Here is a 24,882-nt window from a genome sequence, read left to right as displayed (position 1 = left end):
ACACACGTGGATTTATGCTTATTTTGATTACTACTACTGTAACAAAATAATGTCTGCTAGTACTACTACTACTACTACAGTACTACTGCTACCACTAGGGTAGCGACTACTAATACTACTACTACAGTACTACTACTACTACTACTACTACTACTACTACTAGGCCTACTACTACCACTACTACTTCTACTACTAGGCCTACTACTACTACAAGGTCTACTACTACTACTACTACTACTACTAGGCCTACTACTACTAATACTACTACTACAGTACTACTACTACTACTACTACTACTACTACTACTACTACTACTAGGTCTACTACTACAACTACTAAGCCTACTACTACAAGGTCTACTACTACTACTACTACTACTACTACTACTACTACTACTACTACTACTACTACTACTACTACTAGGCCTACTACTACTACTAGGCCTACTACTACTACAAGGTATAGTACTACTACTAGGTCTACTACTACTACTACTACTACTACTACTACTACTACTACTACTACTACTACTAGGCCTACTCCTAATAATACTACTACTACTACAGTACTACTACTACTACTACAAGGTCTACTACTACTACTACTACTACTACTACTACTACTACTTCTACTACTACTACTACTACTACTACTAGGCCTACTACTACTAATACTACTACTACTACAGTACTACTACTACTACCACTACTACTAGGCCTACTACTACCACTACTACTACTACTGCTACACTACTACTACTACTACTACAGTACTACTGCTACTACTACTACTACTACTACCACCACTACTACTACTACTACCACTACTACTAGGCCTACTACTACCACTACTACTACTACTGCACACTACTACTACTACTACTACAGTACTACTACTACTACTACTACTAGGCCTACTACTACCACTACTACTACTACAGTACTACTACTGCTACACTACTACTACTACTATTACTACTACTACAGTACTACTGCTACTACTAGGCCTACTACTACTACTACTACTACTACTACTACTACTAGGCCTACTACTACTACTACTACTACCACTACTACTACTACTACTACTGCAACTACTACTAGTATTACTACTACGACCATTACTACTACTACTACTACTACTACTACTACTACAACCATTACTACTACTACAGTACCACCACTACTACTATGACCACTATAACTACTACAGTACCACTACTACAGTACCACCACTACCACCACTACTACTACTACTACTACTACAACTATTATTACTATTTCCAATGGTCACACACTGGTTGAATCAATGTTGTTTCCACATCATTTCAATGAAATTACATTGAACCAACGTGGAATAGACGTTGAATTGACATCTGTGCCCAGTGGGTTACTAGTACCACTACTACTATTACTATTATTAATTATTTTACTACTACTACTCAACACAATACAAGTAACAATACAAATAAAAAGTTACATGCAGAGCTAAATTCCCAAAGGGAGCTTCCTATTTGAGGACTCAGAGGGGTCCCAAATGTACAATAGTACTAAAAAGCTTGGATCCGTTCCCATTCACCTCTTTCTCTGGGAGCAATTAAAACAAGTGCTCAAAGCCCTGATCCAACTTGAGGCATTGCTGGATTGGCAACTTCAAAGGCTGACCTAAAAGCCTACAGCGAGATGGGCCTCAAATACCACCAGGCCCTCTGCAAATACCGCCAGACCTTCCACTCCTCTGTTTCAGCATGAAACAGAGGAAGGGAAACACCCTCCGTCTTATCAAAGGACACTGAAAATAACACAACCATGACTGTCTGCCGTTGTATTAAATGTTTCCTTTCACTGCCGTTAAAGAGAGTAACACGTTCATGGCTTTACAACAGACTTTACAGAGTTAACTCTGTGAGGAGAAAACGAGTGCAAAATGAGAAATGTTTTGGCTCCAAACATGTTAAATGACCACAGATGGGTTTAAAATGTTCATAGAGGAATATATCCACTTGGCTTCCACACAAACTGTGGTCTTGGTACAGGGACAGTGCTGGGTACCATAGTGTGGTTTATGATGCGGTGTCCATTTTAGGACACCCTCCTTCTCACATCAGCCTAGTCACACCTCACCCCTACACAAGTCAAGGACCACCCCTCCGGCTCATGCCTTAAGGATCTGTCAAGTCTCAACTCTTCATTAGTACCCCTGACTTAACTGTCCAGTAATGTGAGTTGCTACCATACAAGATGTCACATTTGTTGCAATTCACACAACAGTGGGATAAACTATGGCCATAATAATGGGCCTAGTACAGCCCTCTGGGGTACTCCCATCTAGATAGTGTGAGCTCATTGGAGGTTAGAAGGAAGGTCTTCAGCCAAGTCCTTCCTTTGTTGTATTATGGATTATGTTCCGTTGGCTTCGTTGGCATCACATGCTTCCATGCCACTCGGGACATTCTCCCACTGATTAAGGTAATTGCCTGCTCAACCACTTGCCCCCAGTGTGCCTAAATCCAGCCATGGCCGCCGACTCATCCATTTGTCTTTGGGTAATGAAATCCTGAGCAGTCGACGAGCTATGGCGTGGCAGGGCGCCTCATTTCAAGGGGTTATTAAGTAGGGAGTCATAGCGAGGGGCACAGGTTTCTGTTACACTCTTATCGCCGAGCCTCGTTAACCTGGGCCCTCTTCGGCTCTGCAGCACAGTTGCCAATGAGGTAATAACACTAAACCGATGAGACGACCGGTGGGACTCAACTGGGCGGGTGGGAGGAAGAGAAAGTGGGAACAAAATAATTTATCTCAGACATCATCACTCAGGCATGCACATTTATGTGTACGTACATGCTGTGCCCCATCATAATCATCTGGAAGCTCTTGTTTTTTCAAGTGTTTCTTTGCTATGAAAGAGTCCCATATTGAAAGTTGGATAATATAGGAACTTTATACACACTAAGTATGATGGTATTGCTGTGGGTCTTAAGACTGTTAAATATGGATCAAATGTAGGCCATGGGAGCTTTGATGGGTCAGTGCACTTTAACAAACATTCCTCAGGAAGTGTGACAGTAATGATAACTTTGGGATTCTGAGCAGATTATTACAGGAATTACAGGAATTCCGTTGTCATGCATTGAAATGCGTGGCTTTCTTTTGCAAAATAACTATGAATTAACTGACTTATTTTCAAATAATTGTCAACGTATGGGACGCACTGTACTAGAAAGAACCATAGCAGGTGTATTTCTCTCCGGTAACTGGCATATTCTGTCTGATCACAAATCATCTGTGGGAACATGGCAGCTCTCAACACCAGACAACACAATACTTTGTAATTATGTGCCTTTTGTAATGTGTTTAATTTTTGTGGATAATCTGCTCTACAGACTATCCACAGACTATCAGTAACATTTCAACTAGCTATTTACTAACCCTAATCTTAAATCTTATCTTAACCCTAAACTTAACCCTTACCCTAACCCTTATTCTAAACCTAACTATCCATAACCTCAGAAAGCAGTTTCTTATCAACAGATAGTTTGTTGATAGTATGTCCATCTACAGCATCTACATGGGACTATCCGGACTATCCAAATCGAGTGTAACTAAACACTTAACCAAACAATTAACAGCATGAGGTTACTGATTGAAAGCAGTTGAATATGTATGTAGATTTGTTTTCATGCCCATCAACACACAATGCCCCATAATGACTAAATGAAAACACGTTTTTAGAAATGTTTGCTAATTTATTGAAAATGAAATGTAGAAATAGTTAATTTACATAAGTATTCACACCCCCGAGTCAATACTTTGTAGAAGCACCTTTGGCAGCGATTATAGCTGTGAGTCTTTCTGGGTAAGTCTCTCAGAGCTTTCCACACTTGGTTTGTACAACATTTGCTCATTTTGTTATTTTCTAAATTATTCAAACTCTGTCAAATTAGTTGTTGATCATTGCTTGACACCAATGTTTAGGTCTAGCCATTGATTTTCATGAACATTTAAGTCAACACTGTAACTCGGCCACCCAGGAACATACACTTTCTTCTTGGTAAGCAACTCCAGTGAAGATTTGGCCTTGTGTTTTAGGTTATTGTCCTACTAAAAGGTGAATTCATTTCCCCGTGTCTGGTGGAAAGCAGACTGAACCAGGTTTTCTAAGATTTTGCCTGTGCTTAGCTCCAATACATTTATTTTTTATTCTGGAAAAACTCCCCAGTCCGGTGACAAGCATACTCATAACACGATACAGCCACCACTATGGTTGAAAAAAATGGAGAGTGATACTCAGTAATGTGTTGTATTGGATTTGCCCCAAACATAACACCTTGTATTCAGGACCAAAAATAAATTGCTTTGACAAATTCTTTGCAGTACAGGATGCATGTTTTGGAATATATTTTTTCTGTACAAGATTCATTCTTTTCACTCTGTCAATTAGGTTAGTATTGTGGAGTAACTACAATGTTGTTGTTCCAGCCTCAGTTGTCTCCTATCCCAGCGATTAAACTCTGTAACTGTTTTAAAGTCACCATTGGCCTTATGGTGAAATCCCTGAGTGGTTTCCTTCCTCTCTGGCAACTAAGTTAGGAAGGACGCCTGTATGTTTGTAGTGACTGGGTGTATTGATACACCTCCAAGTGTAGATTTCATCAAACGGTTGGCTAGGTACCCGGAGCTGCGTGATGGTCCAGGGCGAGACCCAATATTCAATGTCTGCTTTCTTCCATTTTTATCCATCTATCAATAGGTGCCCTTCTTTGCGAGGCATTGGAAAACCTCCCTAGCCTTTGTGGTTGAATCTGTGTTTGAAATTCACTACTCGAATGAGGGGCCTTACAGATAATTGTATGTGTGGGGTACAGAGATGTGTTAGTCATTCAAAAATCATGTTAAACTCTATTATTGCACACAGTGAGTCCATGCAACTTATCATGTGACTTTTAAGAAAATGCTTACTCCCAAACTTATTTAGGCTTGCCATAACAAAGGGGTTGAATTATCATTGACTCAAGACATTTCAGCTTTTCATTTTTTATTAATTTGTAAAAACATAATTCCACTTTGAAGTTATGGGGTATTGTGTGTAGGCCAGGGACAAAATAACTACATTTAATCCATTTTAAATTCAGGCTGTAACACTACAAAATGTGGGAAAAAAATCAAGGGGTGTAACTACTTTCTGAAGGCACTGTACATACTTCAACCTACATACACACAGCCACACCCATACAGATAATACCCAGAGCACACAGGAGGGAGGGAACCTCCAGTTACTGTATCCAAAGGTCAACTGTAGGTGGCCGCACCTAGGAGGAGGAGTCACGTCATTGAGGTGGTTCCCTAACAACATCTCTAAGATATTTTAGTAATCTAATGCAACATTCTTGGTGTAATATTCAGGCTACAAGGTAAGAACCAAACTAATGATGACAGTATAATGAAATGTATGATGTATACAGTGGTGTAAAGTTCTTAAGTAAAAATAATGTTATCTGTACTTTACTATTTCTATTTTTGACTACTTTTACTTTTACTCCACTACATTCCTAAAGAAAAGAATGTACTTTCCACTCCTTACATTTTCCCTGACACCCAAAAGTACACGTTACATTTTGAATGCTCAGCAGGACAGAAACATTGTCTTGTTCACACACTTATCAATTGAACATCCCTGGTCATCCCTATTGCCTCTGATCTGGCAGACTCACAAAAAACATTTGTAAATTATGTCTGAGTGTTGATCCTGGCTATCCGTAAATTAAAAAAAACAAGAAAATAGTATTGTCTGGTTTGCTTAATATAAGACATTTTAAAATATGTATATTTGTACTTTTATACTTAAGTACATAGATATACATTTAGACTTTTACTCAGGTAGTATTTTACTGGCTTTTAATTTTACTTGGGTCATTTTCTTGTAAGGTGTAAGGTGTAAGGTGTTTACTTTTACTCAAGTATGAAATTTGGTACTTTTTCCACCACTGGATGAACAAGGAAATGTATGTGATTCTAGTAATGGTTAGTACAAACAATGGAGTTGAATAACCTTATATGTTGGGCTATGATGGGTTATACAGCTGTACTAAGCTCATGAGACATAAATTATATTCTTCAAGATATTTATTTCAAATGACCAACTAAAAGCAGTAAATATTGCAGATTGTCACGTCTACTCCTTCTCCCTCCCTCTGGCACTCGACGTCGCCTGTCTACTAACCACCGATCTTGGCTTTATCATTATGTTCACCAGTTCCCCATCATCACGCACACCTGGTCGTCATTCCCTCCTTGATTACTCCCGCTTTATTTAGCCCTCAGTTGTCTTCAGTCATTAGGTGTTATTGTTTTCTCTCACGTTCAGTACCTGGCTCGTATTTGAGCTACTGTATTGGTTCTTTATTAAAAGCACCTTCTACACCTGTTTCCTGACTCCCGGCATATACGTTACACAGAAGAGTTTCAGTAGACTGTGTAAAGGAGAACTACTGGAATGAGCTGCCACAGTTACAATCAATCAGTCATTCATGATTGTTACAATATGACCTGGGTTTATTGAAACGGACGGCGGTTGCAACACTCATTGACCTTGGATCAATGATAGACAGAATCCACAGACACTGGAATAAGAGAAAACAACAGAACGATACAGTGGAAAATACTCAATATTCTATATATAAATACACTCCCCACCTTATCTATTTGTACAGTGAAGCTAAAGGTTTTAATTTGTCTCTTGTGTGTCTAATAGAAATGAATGGTAAATAATGTAATGGATGTATTGTATTAGGCACATCATAATCTGAAATACAACAAAAGCAAACTGCTTTAATACATTATAAGGGAATTTGTCCAAATACTTATAACACCTTCAAATGGAGGGACTAGACACATAAAGTGCTTTAATTTATAAATCGTAAAACATATATGTATGAAAAAGCACTCAAATAAAAGCTTCACTGTCCAAATAAATAAAAAAGTTTGTGTATAATTTGAGTGACCCCCCCCATCATGATGTAAACACTGGCCAGCTTTTTATTGCTGGTTTTCTCTAATTGTTTTTCAATCAATCTCTTTGCACCACAACTATTGTATTGCATGATCATTTTTGGTCTGTATATTTTTTTCTAAATGCTGGATGTCTTTGTTTAGGTACAATGAGTCTCTCTGGGGGAAGAGAGGAGGAGGAGGAGGGGGCGACAGACTTTAAGATGAGTCTCTCTGGGGAACGTGACACTGACAGGTGGGAGGAAAGGTTGAGAGAGAGAGAGAGAGAGAGAGAGAGAGAGCGAGACTTAATTTATGCTTGCTTGTGAGTGTATCCATAACTTGAATTGTATGTTCTTGTATTAGTGACATGACATCATCATTGCTCAACAGAAATGATTAGTGTGTGTGTGTGTGTGTGTGTGTGTGTGTGTGTGTGTGTGTGTGTGTGTGTGTGTGTGTGTGTGTGTGTGTGTGTGTGTGTGTGTGTGTGTGTGTGTGTGAGTGAGTAAGTGATATGGAATCATGGTGTTTTATTCCTACAGTGTGGACCATGGTGGAGAGTGCTGTTTGAAATCCGATCTTAAGAAATGTGAGTGTTGACTAGGGTTGCAAAGCCACCGATAATTTATTCAGTAATTTTGGTAATTAACAGAAAATATATTGAAATCTATAGTAACTTTGGTAATTTAAAATTGAATCACCATTGTTTTTTCATATATAGTATTCATTGTTTATATCTGTGTCAATATTGTCCATGATTCTCTAGTGGATAGACCAGGTTCAAGAGAAAATAGGCTACTTAATGAAAAAAAGCATCTAATCAACATTGGCATTATCTTCAATGAACTTCCAACTATTGACTTTGTTCCCAATTGCCACCAGTTTGTCGCCATATTGACCTAGTAAAATAAATGTAATATATAAAGGATATCTCATGTTGAAACTCTCCTATTTAACACCAAGGGTATTCACTAACCTGATGGTTTATTTTTAGGATAATGTTTTACAGCTATGTCATTCTCTTTTTTTATCATCTTATTTGATTAATTTATATCTTTTACATGTGATACAGTCAAACAGAGGGCCAGAGATTATTCCAGAACACCTGATTGAACTAGTTGGTCCAGTCAGATTGAAACTCTCATTCTATGGAACCATATAACCACCAAACCACCAACATCCCACTAAATATAACTAGAATGATGCTGTCAACTCTGTAGCTGGCACTGTTGGTGAACTGCTTCCTACGTTCTCTAATGTTGATTTAAGTGATAGAAGAAAAGTGTTCTGAAAGCAACAATTGGGCTCCAGTCCGATGTCTGACAATCACTGACGACACCATATGTAGCTGGAGAACAGTAAACAGTGTTGGTTGGCTCTATTGATGTCATGTTGTCTTGGTCTCCCCCATCAGATGCCTCTGATCTCACACTGGACCCAAACACAGCATTTAGAGAACTTACTCTGTCTGAGCAGAACAGGAAGGTGACAAAGGTGAGAGACGAGCAGCCGTATGCTGATCACCCAGAGAGATTTGACTTCTGCAGACAGGTGCTTTGTAGAGAGGGTCTGACTGGGCGCTGTTACTGGGAGGTAGAGTGGAGTGGGGAAGGGGCTGATATAGCAGTGACATATAAAGGAATCAACAGGATAGGTGAAGGTAATGACTGTGATCTTGGATTCAATATCAAGTCCTGGAGTGTGCACTGCTCTGATGATGGTTACAATGCCTGGCACAATGACAAGAGTATTGCCATACCTGTCCCCTCCTCCTCCCACTCAAACAGAGTAGGAGTGTATCTGGACTGGCCCGCTGGCACTTTGTCCTTCTACAGCGTCTTCTCTGATGCACTGATCCGCGTGCACACATTCCACTCCACATTCATTGAGCCTCTCTACCCAGGATTTGGGATTTGGGCGACTGGCTCCTCAGTGACCCTGTGTCAGGTAGAATAGCCTCCTGTTTCCTGGAGGAACATCAGGGAAGTCACACTCCAGTTCAAACACCTGTAAGAATGACAGAACACACACTTTCAGAAAAAGAGTATGGTTAGGGTACGATATTGTTCCCTGTGGTACAAATATCAACATGCACCATTATGTAATTATGTACACATAGTAATCTAGTACAATGGTACATTTTTGTACCAAATATTTTGAATATAAAAGTACAATCATTGGAGGTGTAGCTTATTGGGGGAGTGGCTTTCAATTAGTTATTTTTGGCCACCCTTGAGTGGAAGTGTTGTACCAGTGGTCCATGGTTATGTTAATTTGAGTTTGAGCATATCTGCTGCTCGTTTTGAAGTCTTTTCAAGACGTATATACATATGTAAGAGCATGTGACAATAAAGAGCTGTAAATAATATTATAGCGACATTAACCCAACATTGAGCCACCTTGTCAAGAGGTATGGACCTCTTGGCATGATGCTATGGTGCTGGCTTAACAGTTACTGGACCCAGGTTCAAATCCTGGTCGGGTCTACCCCCTGAATTTATTACCTGTGTCAAAAGGGGGATGGTGGAAAGTGTACATGTGAGAGACCTGGTATAGAAAATAGGTATATTTATTATAAATAATTTGGTGGGTGCTTATACCGTATTTGTCTTATACACATGTGGGAATTAGAAATGAGATGTTCTGCATATCACAATTCCCCCCATCATCAACAGCGACCCTGGAGCAATTAGGGATTTGGGATTTGCCTTGTTGGCTTGGGGATTCGAACTAGCAACGTTTCTGTTACTGGCCCAACACTCTAACCTCTAGGCTACAGTACCTGACACCACCATTGTTTTCTGACATCCCAGGTTTTGGCACTTAAAATGAACAAAAAGCTTTGTCACTGAGGTTGTACCTTAAAAAGGAACATTTGTACCTTTTTGGCTCTTTTAATGTGCGGACTGCAAGGGTACTGTTATGTGCCTATAACATAACTAATGAGTAATAACAGGATACCACTAGAGTGACACGCGTTTCTACCCCTTTAAGTACAATAAGGTACCTTTTTTTCTGAGAGTACAGAGACATGTTTTTAAATTAACAATCCTTTTGATATTGTTTTAATTCCTTGGTGTTTGTAAATATTGCTATCGGTAGAACACATATTTGTCAAAATGTCCACACAACAATCCTTTATGTAATTTAAACAGATGAAAGAAGATGTTTTCATTTGCATTTACAATAATATGGCTTTTCAATAAATGAAGTCCTTCATACCTACAGTACCTACCTACCTACCTACCTACCTGTCTACCAATGGTTTAGACTATGATTGAAGTGTCTTGTCAGTGAATGTGATTTAGTATGAATATTTTTGATGATGCCTCTTGGCCAGGGCTCCACAGAGCAATATATGATTTGAATGAAACTCACATGAACCAGGTATCCATCCAGCCTTTTTACACAAGTAAAGTACATGATAGATAAAAAATATCACGGCAGGCCAAATAGGAATAGCTCATTTGTGTCACGCCTTGGTCATAGTGTTTTGTGTTTTCGTTATATATTTGGTCAGGCCAGGGTGTGACATGGGTTTAATGTTGTGTTTCGTATTGGGTTTTTTGTAGGTATTGGGATTGCGGCTGAGTAGGGGTGTAGCATAGGTTGGCTGCCTGAGGCGGTTCTCAATCGGAATCAGGTGATTCTCGTTGTCTCTGATTGGGAACCGTATTTAGGTAGCCGGGGTTTCACTTTGTATTTCGTGGGTGATTGTACCTGTCTCTGTGTAGTTTCACCAGATAGGCTGTAATTAGGTTTCACGTTCCGTTTGTTGTTTTGCTTTTGTATTAAGTTATTTCATGTATCGCTCTTCATTTATTAAAGACATGAGTAACCACCACGCTGCATTTCGGTCCGACTCTCTTTCTACAAACGAAGAACGCCGTTACAATTTGTTGGTAAATTTTCCAAATGTCAACAAAACAAAATACTCTACACAAGGTTGGATCTTTTTGTGTCGGTAAAACTAGTTTAATTCGAGAAATGGTGAAGGAAATGCCTTTATGCACAAATATTTATAGAATAATTATCGTATCGAAGTAAAGTTTGAGTCACATGATGATATGGTGTGTTGTCCTCCCACTGGGACTCGGAAAGCATGCAGTTTATTAGGCTACAGATGAAATATATTCTGATGAACTTCACAGCGTGCGGAAGTGCACGGTGATTTGCTTGATGCTCTTTTCCAATAAATATCAAGAGTTTATTCTGGAGACACGAAAATCGATGCTTGGCTGAAGTTTGACAAATACAAATAATCGTGCTCTTTTGTCTATAATAATCTCATCATGTAGTAGTCTACACCTGCACTATATCTGCGAGCTGTTGACATGTGAGCACGTGCCAAGATCAGAGTGGACACATTCGCTATGTAAAGTCATTTTTAAACACAAAATCTATATTTATGCATACTATGTCATCACGCACAGCCCTTTATCTGCAACAAGTGGGAAAATGTACATGTTTTTTCATGCAGATCTGTCGCCAATTGGATGAAAACCTAGCTAGGGAAAGAGATTACTTTAGTCTACAATACCACCAGCTAGTGGACATTTGATTTACTCAACACTTTCTCAACTGACTGGATCCAGTTTGGTCCTATGGCCGAGCCATAAAAACATGACTGTGAAGGGAGCAGAATTAAAGGGGGCTAAACTTACTGATTTGGCCTTGTTTTCAAGATTGCTCATTAAGAAATGCCGCGGCCATGACTGAAGACAAAAAGAGAGTTGTCTTGGGGTGTGGTTTGATGCAGATGTTAGTTGGGTGTGGTTTTGCCATTCAATCACAACACACAAGGGCACAGTAGTTGGTATTGTGACCGCGAGGTAAGCTAAGAGGTAAGCTAGCTTTGCTATGGAGAGAATTTTTGAAGTTGAGGTCTCTTCTCCCCTGACTGACTCACAATCTCAAGATGGTTAGCTAATTCAGTTCTATGTGTAGGCTAAAGCCTGCGCTGACCTTATGTTTAGCCAAGCTGACATTGACAGCAGCTAGCTAGCATAGCTTGGGGATAGCTGCAGCTGGCTAGCCTATCTATTCTGAACAACATGCAACAATTTCAAAGATTTTACTGAGTGACAGTTCATATATGGAAATCAGTCAATTGAAATATTAATTAGGGCCTAATCTATGGATTTCACATGACTGGGAATACATATATGCATATGAGGTGATGGCGGCAGATAACTGGTACAACAATGGGCCTCAGGATCACGTCACGGTATCGCTGTGCATTCAAAGTGACATAGATAAAATGCATTTGTGTTCATTGTCCGTAGTTTATGCCTACCCATGCCATAACCCACACCACCACCATAGGGCACTCTGTTCACAACGTTGACATCAGCAAATCGTTCACCCACACAACACCATACACGTGGTCTGCGGTTGTTAGCCCGGTTAGACGTACTTCCAAATTCTCTAAAATGACATTGGAGGCGGCTTAGGGTAGAGATATTAACATTCAATTCTCTGGCAAGCGCTCTGGGGAACATTCCTGCAGTCAGCATGCCAATTGCACACTCCCTCAAAACATGAGACATCTGTGGCATTGTGTTGTCTGACAAAACTGCACATTATAGAGTGGGCTTTTATTGTCCCCAGGACAAGGTGCACTGTGTACTGATCATGCCATTTAATCAGCTTATTGATATGCCACACATATCAGGTGGATGGATTCTTTTTGGAGAAGAAGAAATGCTTACTAACAGGGATGTAAACAGAATTGTGCACAACATTTGAGAAAATAAGCGTTCTTGGATCTTTTATTTCAGCTCATGAAACATGGGACCAACACTTTCCATGTTGCGTTTTATATTTTTTGTTCAGTGTAGCTAGCCGATATATCTCTGTCACAGCTATGCCAAGACAGCAAGAACCAGCGCCTGGAATGTGTTTCATGACACTCGTTCAACAGCACCTTGCTACAAAAGTTCCTTGCAACTTCGTTTCAACATTTCATCATGTCATGTAAAGACATGTTACCATGGAAACTAACTGCAAGTTCAATCCCCGGGTCTTCAGTCAGCTGAGCTGTCCTACAACACACTATTTTATAACGGGCTAGTTTTGTCTCGTCTCTCATTATGTCCGCAGTTATACTGTATCTATCCCAGAACTACTAATATCCCTAATATCACAACTGAGGAAGAAACCAAAGGGAGTGACATATAAAGAGCAGGTAATCAAGGTGGTGATGGAGTCCAGGTGTGTATCATTATGTGCAAATACGCATAACGCTGGTGACAGGTGTGCATCATAAAACGAGCAGCCTGGTGACCTAGAGGCCAGAGAGGGAGCACACGTGACATGTAGTTTAAGTGAAATTTGCAGCTGTTCTTGGTAAATAATGAATCTGCTAGCTTCTGATACCTGAATGTCTTACTGCATCTTTAAATATATGAAAATATCTGGTCTGATTACTTTGACAGATTATATCAACCTTATTACTTTGTAGTGTGGGGCAGATCACATATTTCATCAGAAATTACTACACTCAGACTAACACCATAGAATATGTCAACTGTAATGCTAGAGTACAGAAGACAAGGAGACATTGGAGACAAGTTTTAAATAAAATATAAACATGTTTCTGGACAATAGCGGTATGTTCAGTCCTTTTTGGGCTGTAGGGGGATAAGTGACAAGACCGACCCAGTGGCCAGAGAAGGGCACCACTGTCACACAGTCAACAGAGCATAACATACATATGAGTTTCATTATTTCAAATCCAAATGATTGATTTAGTTTACCATAAACAGACCATCAAAATGTAATTCTGCTTTAATGTCAGAGATTTGCCTCTGAGGACTTTAAATGTCCTCAGAGAGGCAATTAATTTTGCAGCAGTCAAAAAACTGAAATTACACACAAAAAAAACAACAGCAAACGGCAAAGTATATTTACAAGCAGTAGGCAGGGTAAGTGCAATTTCATAAGTGCACGTGCTAAAGCTCAATTAATCCAACATTTTGCAGAATTGCGTTCGGCCTTTGTTGGCCTTTCTTAGAAATGGAGTCCATACACTGATCCCTGGACAGCTTGTTGTCAGTTGATGCTGAAACTAAAAAGGCTTTACCTCTCGATTGGTAGAAGATAATTCTGTTCTGATTTAAATAGCAGAGAAGTAGACCAAGATGTTATACCCTCGAAATAATTCTTACAATATTTAAAGGCTGTCGCATGCCACACTAACAATCTCTTTTTGTTGTTGTTGCAATAACAAGTTATGATGCGTACCACACCAAAACCTGCAGTGGAATGTAATAGTCCAAAGCATACTTATACAGTGAGAAATAAAAGGGAACATATGCAATATCACGGATAATATATTTCCCAGCTGGTTGGCGTTTATAGGTCCTTTTATTTGAGTGCATGTGATACACCACTAATACAATCTGCATCCTTACTACCGGCTGTTCTGCACGGTATTATCATGTGCACAACGTGATGATTGGCACTATATAAAACACTATCGTCCCAGGATGTGTGTAAGCAGAAAAACAAGCCTGCCCCAGCAGTTTGATAATTATTAGCCTGACTTAATCTTGGGAAGACATAATACCCTCTACCTGCTTAGACTAGAGTACTGTCTAATTACATTAACTGTTAATGCAAGTTTTTGTGTGTGTGTGTGTGTGTGTTTTTTTTTGTGTTGGGGTAAGGTTGCACTTTAGTGAGTTACACTGGACATGATGAATGTGCAGGGGAGCCAATGGTCAAGAGGTATTTATTTCATGGGCCTCTAGCCACACTGACACTCCTTTCAAATCTGGACGTGATATAGTGGCCAGGCTGGGCCCTTCCTCTGAGTGCATGGCGCTCCCCTTTGATATGTAGCAGACCAACAAGTGCAGGCGCCGTGAAGCTGTTATGGCTTGTCTGTCTTTTGTTCCGCCACTAAAGGCAGCCTGCGACATGTCGCCGAGACCTGGTCAAAGGGTTGGTGAAGGTCACGAGAAGAGGCGCGTGGCTCAAAATCAGATGTCACCATTGCCGAATGGTAGAATGGTGGTTATTGAGGGCCACAAAAAGTATGATCAACTAGATTCAGGCAAGGGCAGATTTATTTTCTTGAGCGGATGGTCAGGGGGCCTGAACATAATTTACAAATCATTTGTAGCCTGCAAATTGACCGCAAGAAGCCCAAAAAGGTATAATACTTGACAAAAACATAATCGGATTACATTTGTATATGGTCACATACAGTGCTGAAATGCTGAAATGTCTTGAGTCAAAAGCATAAAAATGTTCAGAAGTACATTTTTGCTTAAAAAGTCACAAAACAAGTTGCATGGACTAACTTTGTGTGCAATAATAGTGTTTAACATGATTTTGGAATTAAAGCCTCATCTCTGTACCCCACATACTGTATATAATTATATGTAAGGTCCCTCAGCAGAGCAGTGAATTTCAAATTAAATCAAATAACATTTAAAGGTCACATACAAATATTTAGCAGATACATTTTTTAAATATATTTTTTTCAGATGTAATTGTGGGTGTAGCGAAATGTAGATTCAACTACAAAGACCAGGGAGGTTTTCTAATGCCTCACAAAGAAGGGTATGTATTGGTAGATGGTTAAAAATAAAGCACATATTGAATATCCCTTAGAGGATGGTGAAGTTATTGATTACAGTTTGGATGGTATATCAATACACCCAGTCACTACAGAGATACAGGCATCCTTCCTTACTCAGTTGCCAGAGAGGAAGGAAACCGCTCAGGGATTTCACCAGGAGGCCAATCGTGTTTTTAAAACTGTTACAGGGATTAATGGCTGTGATAGGAAAAAACTGAGGATGGATCAACAACTTTGTAGTTACTCCACAATACTAACCTAAATTAAATAATGAAAATAACGAAGACTGTAAAGAACTCAAATATTCCAAAACATGCATCCTGTTTCCAACAAAGCACTAAAGTAATACTGCAAAAGAATTAGCTATTCACTTTTTGTCCTGAATATAAAGTGTTATTTTTGGGGCAGGTCCAATACAACACGTTACTGAGTGCAACTATCCATATTGTCAAGATAGTGGGGTTGCATCATGTTATGGGTATGCTTGTCATCATTAAGGACTGGGGAGTTTTTCAGGATAAAAAATAAACAGAATGGAGCTAAGCACAGGCAAAGTCCTAGAGGAAAACCTGGTTCAGTCTGCTTTCTACCAGACACTGGAAGAATAATTAATCATGTAGTAACCAAAAAAGTGTTAAAGAAATCCAAACATATTTTATATTTGAAATTCTTCAATGTAGCCACCCTTTGCCTTGATGACAGATTTTCACACACTTGCCATTCTCTCAACCAGCTTCATGAGGTAGTCACCTGGAATGCATTTCAATTAATAGATGTGCCCTTTTAAACGTTTAATGGCATTTCTTTCCTTCTTAATGCGTTTGAGCCAATTAGTTGTGTTGTGACAAGGTAGGGTCGGAATACAGGAGGTAGCCCTATTTGGTAAAAGAGAAAGAGAAAGTACCATACATCATTACTTTAAGACATGAAGGTTTGACAATCTGGAAAATGTCAAGAACTTTGAAAGTTTCTTCAAGTGCCGTCACAAAAACCATCAAGCAGTATGATGAAACTGGCTCTCATGAGGACCGCCACAGGAAAGTAAGACCAAGAGTTACCTCTGCTGTAGAGGATACGTTCATTAGAATTACCAGCCTCAGAAATTGCAGCCCAAATAAATGCTTCACAGAGTTCAAGTAACAGACACATCTCAACATCAACTGTTCAGAGGAGACTGCGTGAATTAGGTATTCATGGTCGAATTGCTGCAAGGAAACCACTACTAAAGGACACCAATAATAAGTAGACACTTGCTTGGGCCGAGAAACACGAGCACTGCTACATTAGAACGGTGTAAATCTTAACCTTTGTTCTAATGAGTCCAAATTAGAGATTTTTGGTTCCAACCGCCATGTCTTTGTGAGATGCGGAGTGGGTGAAATGATAACATCTGCATGTGTGGCTCCCACCGTGAATCACGGAGGAGGAGGTGTGATGGGTGCCACAGGGTTCAATTCTCGGGCCAACTCTCTTCTCTGTATACATCAATGATGTCGCTCTTGCTGCTGGTAATTCTCTGATCCACCTCTACGCAGATGACACCATTCTGTGTACTTCTGGCCCTTCTTTGGACACTGTGTTAACTAACCTCCAGACGAGCTTCAATGCCATACAACTCTCCTTCAATGGCCTCCAACTGCTCTTAAATGCAAGTAAAACTAAATGCATGCTCTTCAACCGATCGATGTCCGCACCTGCCCGCCCGTCCAGCATCACTACTCTGGATGGTTCTGACTTAGAATATGTGGACAATTACAAATACCTAGGTGTCTGGTTAGACTGTAAACTCTCCTTCCAGGCTCACATTAAGCATCTCCAATCCAAAATAAAATCTAGAATCAGCTTCCTATTTTGCAACATAGCTTCCTTCACTCATGCTGCCAAACATACCCTTGTAAAACTGACCATCCTACCGATCCTCGACTTCAGCTATGTCATTTACAAAATAGCGTCCAACACGCTACTCAACAAATTGGATGCAGTATATCACAGTGACACCCGTTTTGTCACCAAAGCCCATCACTGCGACCTGTACGCTCTCGTTGGCTGGCCCTCGCTTCATACTCGTCGCCAAACCCACTGGCTCCAGGTCATCTACAAGTCTTTGCTAGGTAAAGCCCCGCCTTATCTCGGCTCACTGGTCACCATAGCAGCACCCACCTGTAGCACTCGGTCCAGCAGGTATATCTCACTGGTCACCCCCAAAGCCAATTCTTCCTTTGGTCGCCTTTCCTTCTAGTTCTCTGCTGCCAATGACTGGAACGAACTGCAAACAATCACTGAAGCTGGAGACTCATATCTCCCTCACTTGCTTTAAGCACCAACTGTCAGAGCAGCTCACAGATCACTGCACCTGTACATAGCCCATCTGTAAATAGCCCATCCAACTACCTCATCCCCTTACTGTATATATTTAGTTATCTTGCTCCTTTGCACCCCAGTATCTCTACTTGCACATTCATCTTCTGCACATCAATCACTCAAGCGTTTAATTGGTGTATTGTGATTACTTTTCCACCATGGCCTATTTATCGCCTTTACCTCCCTTATCTTTCCTCATTTGCACACACTGTATATATACTTTTTCTACTGTATTATTGACTGTATGTTTGTCTATTCCATGTGTAACTCTGTATTGTTGTATGTGTCGAACAGCTGTACTTTATCTTGGCCAGGTCGCAGTTGTAAAAGAGAACTTGTTCTCAACTAGCCTACCTGGCTAAATAAAGGTGAAAAATAGTGTGATGGCGCTTTGCTGGTGACACTGTCTGTGATTTATTTAGAATTCAAGGCACATTTAACCAGCATGGCTACCACAGCATTCTGCAGTGATACGGCATACCATCTGGTTTGCGCCTAGTGGGACTATCAATTGTTTTTCAACAGGACAGTGACACACACCTCCAGGCTGTGAAATGGCTTTTTGACCAAGACGGAGAGTGATGGAGTGCTGCATCAAATGACCTGGCCTCAACAATCATCTGACCTCAACCCAATTGAGATTGTTTGGGATGAGTTGGACCGCAGAGTGAAGGAAAAGCAGCCAACAAGTGTTCAGCATAAACTCCTTCAAGACTGTTGGAAAAGCATTCCAGGTGAAGCTGGTTGAGAGAAAGCCAAGAGTGTGCCAAGATGTCATGGCAAAGGGTGGCTACTTTGGCTGGCTACTCAGAAATCTAAAATATATTTTGATTTTGTTTTACACTTTTTGGGGGTTATTTCATAGTTCTGATGTCTTCACTGTTATTCTACAATGTAGAAAATAGTAATAAATGAAAAAGCCTTGAATGAGTAGGTGTGTCCAAACGTTTGACTGGTACTGTATATATTTCTCTTCTTTCTGAGCTCAGAATACTTGAGGGGGGACGGGTGTTGGATGGGATAAATCACCCATGGGCCAAATTCGACCCGCGGCCGCCAGTTGGGGAACCATACTTTACAATGTGTCTCTATGTAGTCACATGGCACAGTAGTTACAGGCAGGGACATTGTATGCATACATACTTTTATTTTTTTTGCACCTACCCTTTTTGTGTACCTACTACACTGTGGTTGAATGTGTACCACATACAGGCTTTTACCTATTCTAACTATTGGTGGTGGAAACAAAAAGCTGTGGTTCTTTACAATAATTACCAGATGGTAGAGCATATTTGTGTGAGCAGAAAGGGAATTCCTGGCGATATGATATGAGGGCAATGCAGTGGCATCTGTTCCTTTGCTCTATTCCAAGGATCTACACAGTAAACAGTTACCGGTATCCGATATCCAGAGCTTCTGAGCGAATATGTTTTAATATATTATTCATCATAATATTTATCATCTGTGGTCCAGTGTCGATTCTTACAGATCTTTGTTCCTTTGTACAATGTACACTGACTCCTCATAACAAAAACCCAAGAATGCTGCCGTCTCTAAAATTCTCGGAACGGTTCATTCTTTTCAAGCCATGACCTCTTGCTGCCGCCTCTGATCTTGGAGTGTGAAGTTACATGCCATTATCATATTAAACGTACATTCATACTCTTCCCCCTCTGAATAGCGTAATCGCAGGGATCCAAGGAGCCTGAAAATGTTTGTATATCAATGTGGACAATCATCTCTTCCATTTCTATGCATTATAGTCTCTTTTAATCTGCCATTGTCTGTGAATGATATGCCTTGCATTGACTTTAGTGCACTGAATTGGACTGTGGAAATCTAGTTTTTTTAAATTCTGATTAATATATTTATCTTGTGGGGTCCTACAGGCTTGCTACAGATGGTGCTCCTTTTCATAATGACATTTGGTGAAACAGTGGATAGTTTAGATATGATAGGCTGAGCTTACATTTAACCTGATATGGCAGCCCATATGGCAGTTGAAAAGGAATTTATTTCCAGTCTGTTTTCAGCTATTCACTGATAGTCTCTCCGAGACAAATAGCATCCAGACACATTTTTTGCAAGCATTTTATTGTGCACGTTCAAGGTGTCATCATTCTTTTTGGTGTCATTTGTCAACCTGAATTCCAAACTTCTAAACTTCTACACGTCTACACAAACAAATGTAACCAAGCACCTTGAACTACATCACTATGGTAAGTAGCTCAAATAGCTTACCCACAGACAAGCGACAGTCAAATGCATATGCACAACGGCACACCTACAGTTTGACGGGTGTCATCTGTGTCCAAGTCCTTGTATTCATTAGAATATGAGAGAATTTCAGCTAAAGGTCTTTATTCGGAACCAACTACTTCGTATTTTTTCAGATGTTCAGAGCTGCTCTCTCTGTATTTGCACATGGTGGAATTGGGAGGGTGAAGTCACTCTCATTTTAATGATGCATATTTATGGAGGGATCAATTAAAGGCACCTCTGGAGTTGAGCGGATGAAAGAGCTCCGACTAGCGAGATCCCATTTTGCCTTTTAATTGGAATTCTGATTGAATTCTGATTGAATCTGAGTACTGTGCCATTACTTGTGACAGCCATCACAGAAATGTACCCTAATGGTTCTACAGTATAAGCATCACAACAACAAGAAGAGGACACAACATGCATGTTTTATTCAAAGCCTTGTTTTCTATAGTGATGTGAAAAAAAAGCATCTAGATGAATCGTTTACGTGAAAGTCCAAGTCACATGGATTTATCCCAAGATTACAGTGCCCATATTAGGACGGAGTCTGCCTTGTGTGAAAGATAAATGAAGGCATCATTATGTGTCCTTACCTTAGTATGTACATGTTTTAATTGACATGTACAGGATACTCAACACTAGAAGGCACAGCTTAGTTGTCAAATGAACGATCATACAACATTTCACATAGCTTCTTCGTTTTGCAATTAATTCTGCCACTTTCCAAGAGTGTGCTCACCAACAACTTATCAAGATTGTTCACTTAGCATGAGAAAGATCAACATTTGCATTTTGTGTTTGTATGCTTCATTAAGTCCTTGTAAAATGTACATGTCAATTCATATTTTCACGTTTACATGATATTCATCCTAATTGATTTGTCGGTCAACTTTGGGGACTGTTTCAGGACAGACGTGTCTGTGGAAGACAGACTGATAATTACAGTCAGTCAACCACTGTCTGCTGACGAACATGCCTCCCTTTTATATGTCATATCCAGCGTGAGATTATTATTATTTTTTACATCAAAGCCTTTTCAATAAAGCACATGGGGTAATAGTTTGCAATGTGCATGGTTCTCTTTTGACCATTTTACAAGATACACTTTAAAACATCTCGCTAAGGATGGCACTAGTTGAATAAGACAGACTGATGAAACGGAGTGAATTGCTTGGCAGCGATGTCTTCATAGCCATGATAGCTGGCTGACTTTCTAGCACCTTAGCCAGGTTTTAAAATAGTGCTACTTACATCAGAGGTAGTCTGGGGAAGATAACTGTATAGTATGTAGGTGTAAAGAAATGAGGAAGGCATGCAGAGAATTAGACTTCTTCTACTGCCTTTGGCACCTTGTTTGTTCTTTGAAACCAGATATTTGTTTTTGTTCCTCCACTCAAAGCAGTTATGCAGTTGGTTGAAGCATTACGCAATATGGTGCATGCGTTTTGTTCTCATGGTAGGCTAGCCACATCAGTTAGTAAAGCTCACAAACAGTTATTGTGGTCATTCAGTGGACTATACTAACTTCAAGTAATAATGTTTTCACAGAACCTAAATCAGTTTGATCAATTGGTGTGGCTGGCGAAAGAAGGGTCATTCATGAATGGGTTAATTCATTTGTGATGTTTTAGTGGATTGTGTGGATTCTTCATGATATTTCAGAAAATGTCAATGTTTATATAAAAACATCATAGTTATCATAATGTACTCTTCTTTTGCTATTTCCAATTTTCCAATTAATAAGCCTTATAATAATGGAAATAATGAAGATGGCCATCCACATAGCAACAGACATGGCAACAGGACACTGCATGAGATATGCAGCTAGGATACAACGGGTATAGCTGTACTATATCTAAACGACAAAAATGTTAATTAATGAATTAATTCAAATGAAAATGTGTACCTACAGTATAATTACACTGTACTGGCCTATGTAACTACCATGTAAAGACATACAATTCAGAGACATTTCATGTAAAGTAGGACCCTGTCTAGTTTTCGAAGGGAGGCTGCTTTATGTTCATTGTTGTGAAAACCTGCTGTGTTCGCTCTGTGCTACTGTCTAAGCAGTAACAAAATCAGCTACTGTAAACCCCCCCCCAGAACTCTACTCAAATGGTTTACGAATGTGGATCTCAGCATTAGACCTAAAACAGCAGATCATTCAAATGGGTTGGGGATGCAGTAGTCTTGATAATGAGGAGTTGCGTGAACAAACTGGGGCTGAGTTAAGAAGCTTAACCCTTCACAGTGCAGTACGGTGTCCATTATGGGACAACCTCAACCTCAAGGCTCGTGCCTCACCTCATGACAATTGACACAAGGAGGGGTAACATTTAAGTCAAGGAGGGTGAGGCTTGAGGCTGAGAGTGTCCTAAAATGGACACCGTAGTAGGTGTTTCCTGACTACACATCACATCACTTACCTCCTCCTCCTTCATCCGTCATGCCTCAGTAGGAATCTAATCTTCATCCCAAGGAAATCCACAGATTCACTGAGGCAAAGAAGAAGCACATTCTCTCAATTGCTTCGGGACCACATAATTATATGAATAACAAGGAGAAATGATAATAGCACTATTGACGTTTAATCGGTCCAAGAGAATAATAGTAATACAGGGTTGATAATCCAACTCCATTCATTTACTCCATGCAAGAGTAAATCACATGTTAATGAACTCAGGGAAGTCTGGTTGTACTTCTTAGGTTGTAGTCCGAATGTGGGATGGAATAACATGAATTCTACTCATTTTGTGTTTATGTGCCTTGAACACACTGAGTCTAACGTCCACCAATGGGAACAAAGCTCATTTTTTTAAGCATACAGCCAAAGCATCACTTGTTAGAATGCACTAGAAGAGGGGATAACAGTGAACCACTAAACTGTTTGATGACCATATTTCTATGTAATGTTTTTACAACACAATGAGAAGAACACACTAACTATATCAAGTTGAAGATATCTTTCTTTCTCTTACTCGCCCCCCTCTTTCTCTCTCCTATTTTCAGACAGCATGCATTCCAACATGGAAATTAGAAAACAAGATTAGAAAACAATTTATATAAATCCTCCCGTGTTCACTCACTGTTTACATTTTTCCAGGAAGGCACACTGAGCCTCGTCTCCATGGAAACTGCCCGTAGCCAATGGTGGGTCCCTTGGCCTGACCATGTGACATGACGCCTGTTGAGAGACATATTGAAGTTGGCAGTCAGGCTGTGTGCTGACTATGTTTTATTGAAAGGAAAATAAGAACCATTGAAACGGAAAAGCTCCTTATACTGCATAAAAGACTATTTTGTTTATCTCAAAGCTCTTCCTCTAACCCATTATATTAGTGATGCTTGTTTTTTCCACACCTCACAGCATGTTTTGAGGGTGGGCAGCCTACAGTGTGTTGTTTTTTTCCCCCCGCTCTCATTTAAGTTTATAGCTTATGACTGCTTTGAAATTCAACAGTTCCCTTAGGAAAACCTGCCCATTTCTATCACCATTAGTTCATAAGCAACACACATACACAATCCCTCAGAAAATGTGTTATATCCCTGGGACTCTAGGAACAGTCTGTCGACATTGATCACAGTCAATGGCTCTAATAGTTATTAGTTTGAGTCTGTTATATGGGGAAACATGTTCTTCTCTTTCCCACTTCAGATGACACTTCTAGTCTCTGGCACATCAGGCACATTCTTCTCAATCACATCCATTTTAAGTAAGCGGATTCAAGATGTGATAAAGATGTTAAATTCCCAAATTGCAATTTTTACAAAGGCAATAGAAAAATACAAAGTCCTAATGAGTTGACTGAATTGAAATGAAATTGCATCCTTGCCATTGCTATGATGTAGTGTTGAGCAGCATCAAACCAGCTTTTACCCCTTCAGACACGGTATTGGGAAGTTAAGCCTTCATTCTGTGATAGTGTGTCATGTCACCATGGTCTCATCTCCCCCGACTGAGCGCTGTCAAGATCCAGGGTAAGCCTTACTTTGTCACTCTCAGTTCCTGATCTAGCCAGCAGCCTCTTTCCTCTCCTATTTTCTCAAAGTATCAATAATGACCGCGTAATTACATGTAGATACAAGCTCCCACAGCTAACAGACAGTCAATCAATTTCCAGCTCCTCTTTTTCCCAATCATTGAACATGTTAATCTAGCCAGGCTAAGGCAATTTGATTTAATGCTGTCGTAATGCTATAATAAAAGTTTAATAGAATATGTAAGCATGGAAATCTGGTTGAAGGAGTTATTAATGTGGGCCATATTAATGCAAAGCTACAGTATGTGATCTGTGAGTCATGACAAAGCAGGTACACTTATCAGCCAACAGATGGCAGAGAGAAGCAGATTAGCCTGGGTGTTGTAAGTGTGCGCTTCTAAGCTCCTTCAACTTAGTGCACATCCAACCAGAGCCTATATAAGAGGCAGGCCTATAGACTTCCTCTCCCTGGGCAGCCCACACTGAAGCCTTTCAAGCCTACACCCTATCAGGCCTTATTCATCAGGGCAAAAAGCAACTTAAGATGCTCTATCCCCCTGATTTGCCAGGCACTCTCGATACGATTCTGCTCCACATCAGGAAACAGGCACCCCCTCGGACTCAGGAGCCCATTTAATCAATGAGAGAGATTACAGTACTTCGGGGCCTGCTGGCGCTGAGTTGAGATAGATGTCTT

General features: G+C 40.0%; 1 protein-coding gene and 1 long non-coding RNA gene across 2 annotated transcripts; one reads left to right on the top strand and one right to left on the bottom strand.

The window, feature by feature from the left end:
- Window positions 1-5,062: 5,062 nt before the first annotated feature.
- LOC118379127 (stonustoxin subunit beta-like) lies at window positions 5,063-10,833 on the top strand. Its single transcript, XM_035766149.2, has 4 exons — window positions 5,063-5,410; window positions 7,152-7,242; window positions 7,532-7,578; window positions 8,404-10,833. The coding sequence occupies exons 2-4, from the start codon at window positions 7,157-7,159 to the stop codon at window positions 8,943-8,945; spliced, it is 675 nt and encodes a 224-aa protein (XP_035622042.1). The 5' UTR covers window positions 5,063-5,410; window positions 7,152-7,156; the 3' UTR covers window positions 8,946-10,833.
- On the bottom strand, window positions 8,849-23,326 carry LOC118379145 (uncharacterized). The gene is made up of 3 exons (XR_004824569.2): window positions 23,292-23,326; window positions 22,632-22,700; window positions 8,849-8,996 (listed from the first exon to the last, which is right to left on the bottom strand). It is a non-coding gene; the product is annotated as an uncharacterized LOC118379145 (long non-coding RNA).
- Between the last annotated feature and the right edge of the window lie 1,556 nt (window positions 23,327-24,882).

The sequence above is a fragment of the Oncorhynchus keta genome, chromosome 4 (genome assembly GCF_023373465.1).
Source record: "Oncorhynchus keta strain PuntledgeMale-10-30-2019 chromosome 4, Oket_V2, whole genome shotgun sequence".
Lineage (NCBI taxonomy): Eukaryota > Metazoa > Chordata > Actinopteri > Salmoniformes > Salmonidae > Oncorhynchus > Oncorhynchus keta.
This window is presented reverse-complemented; position numbering and strand designations above follow the sequence as displayed.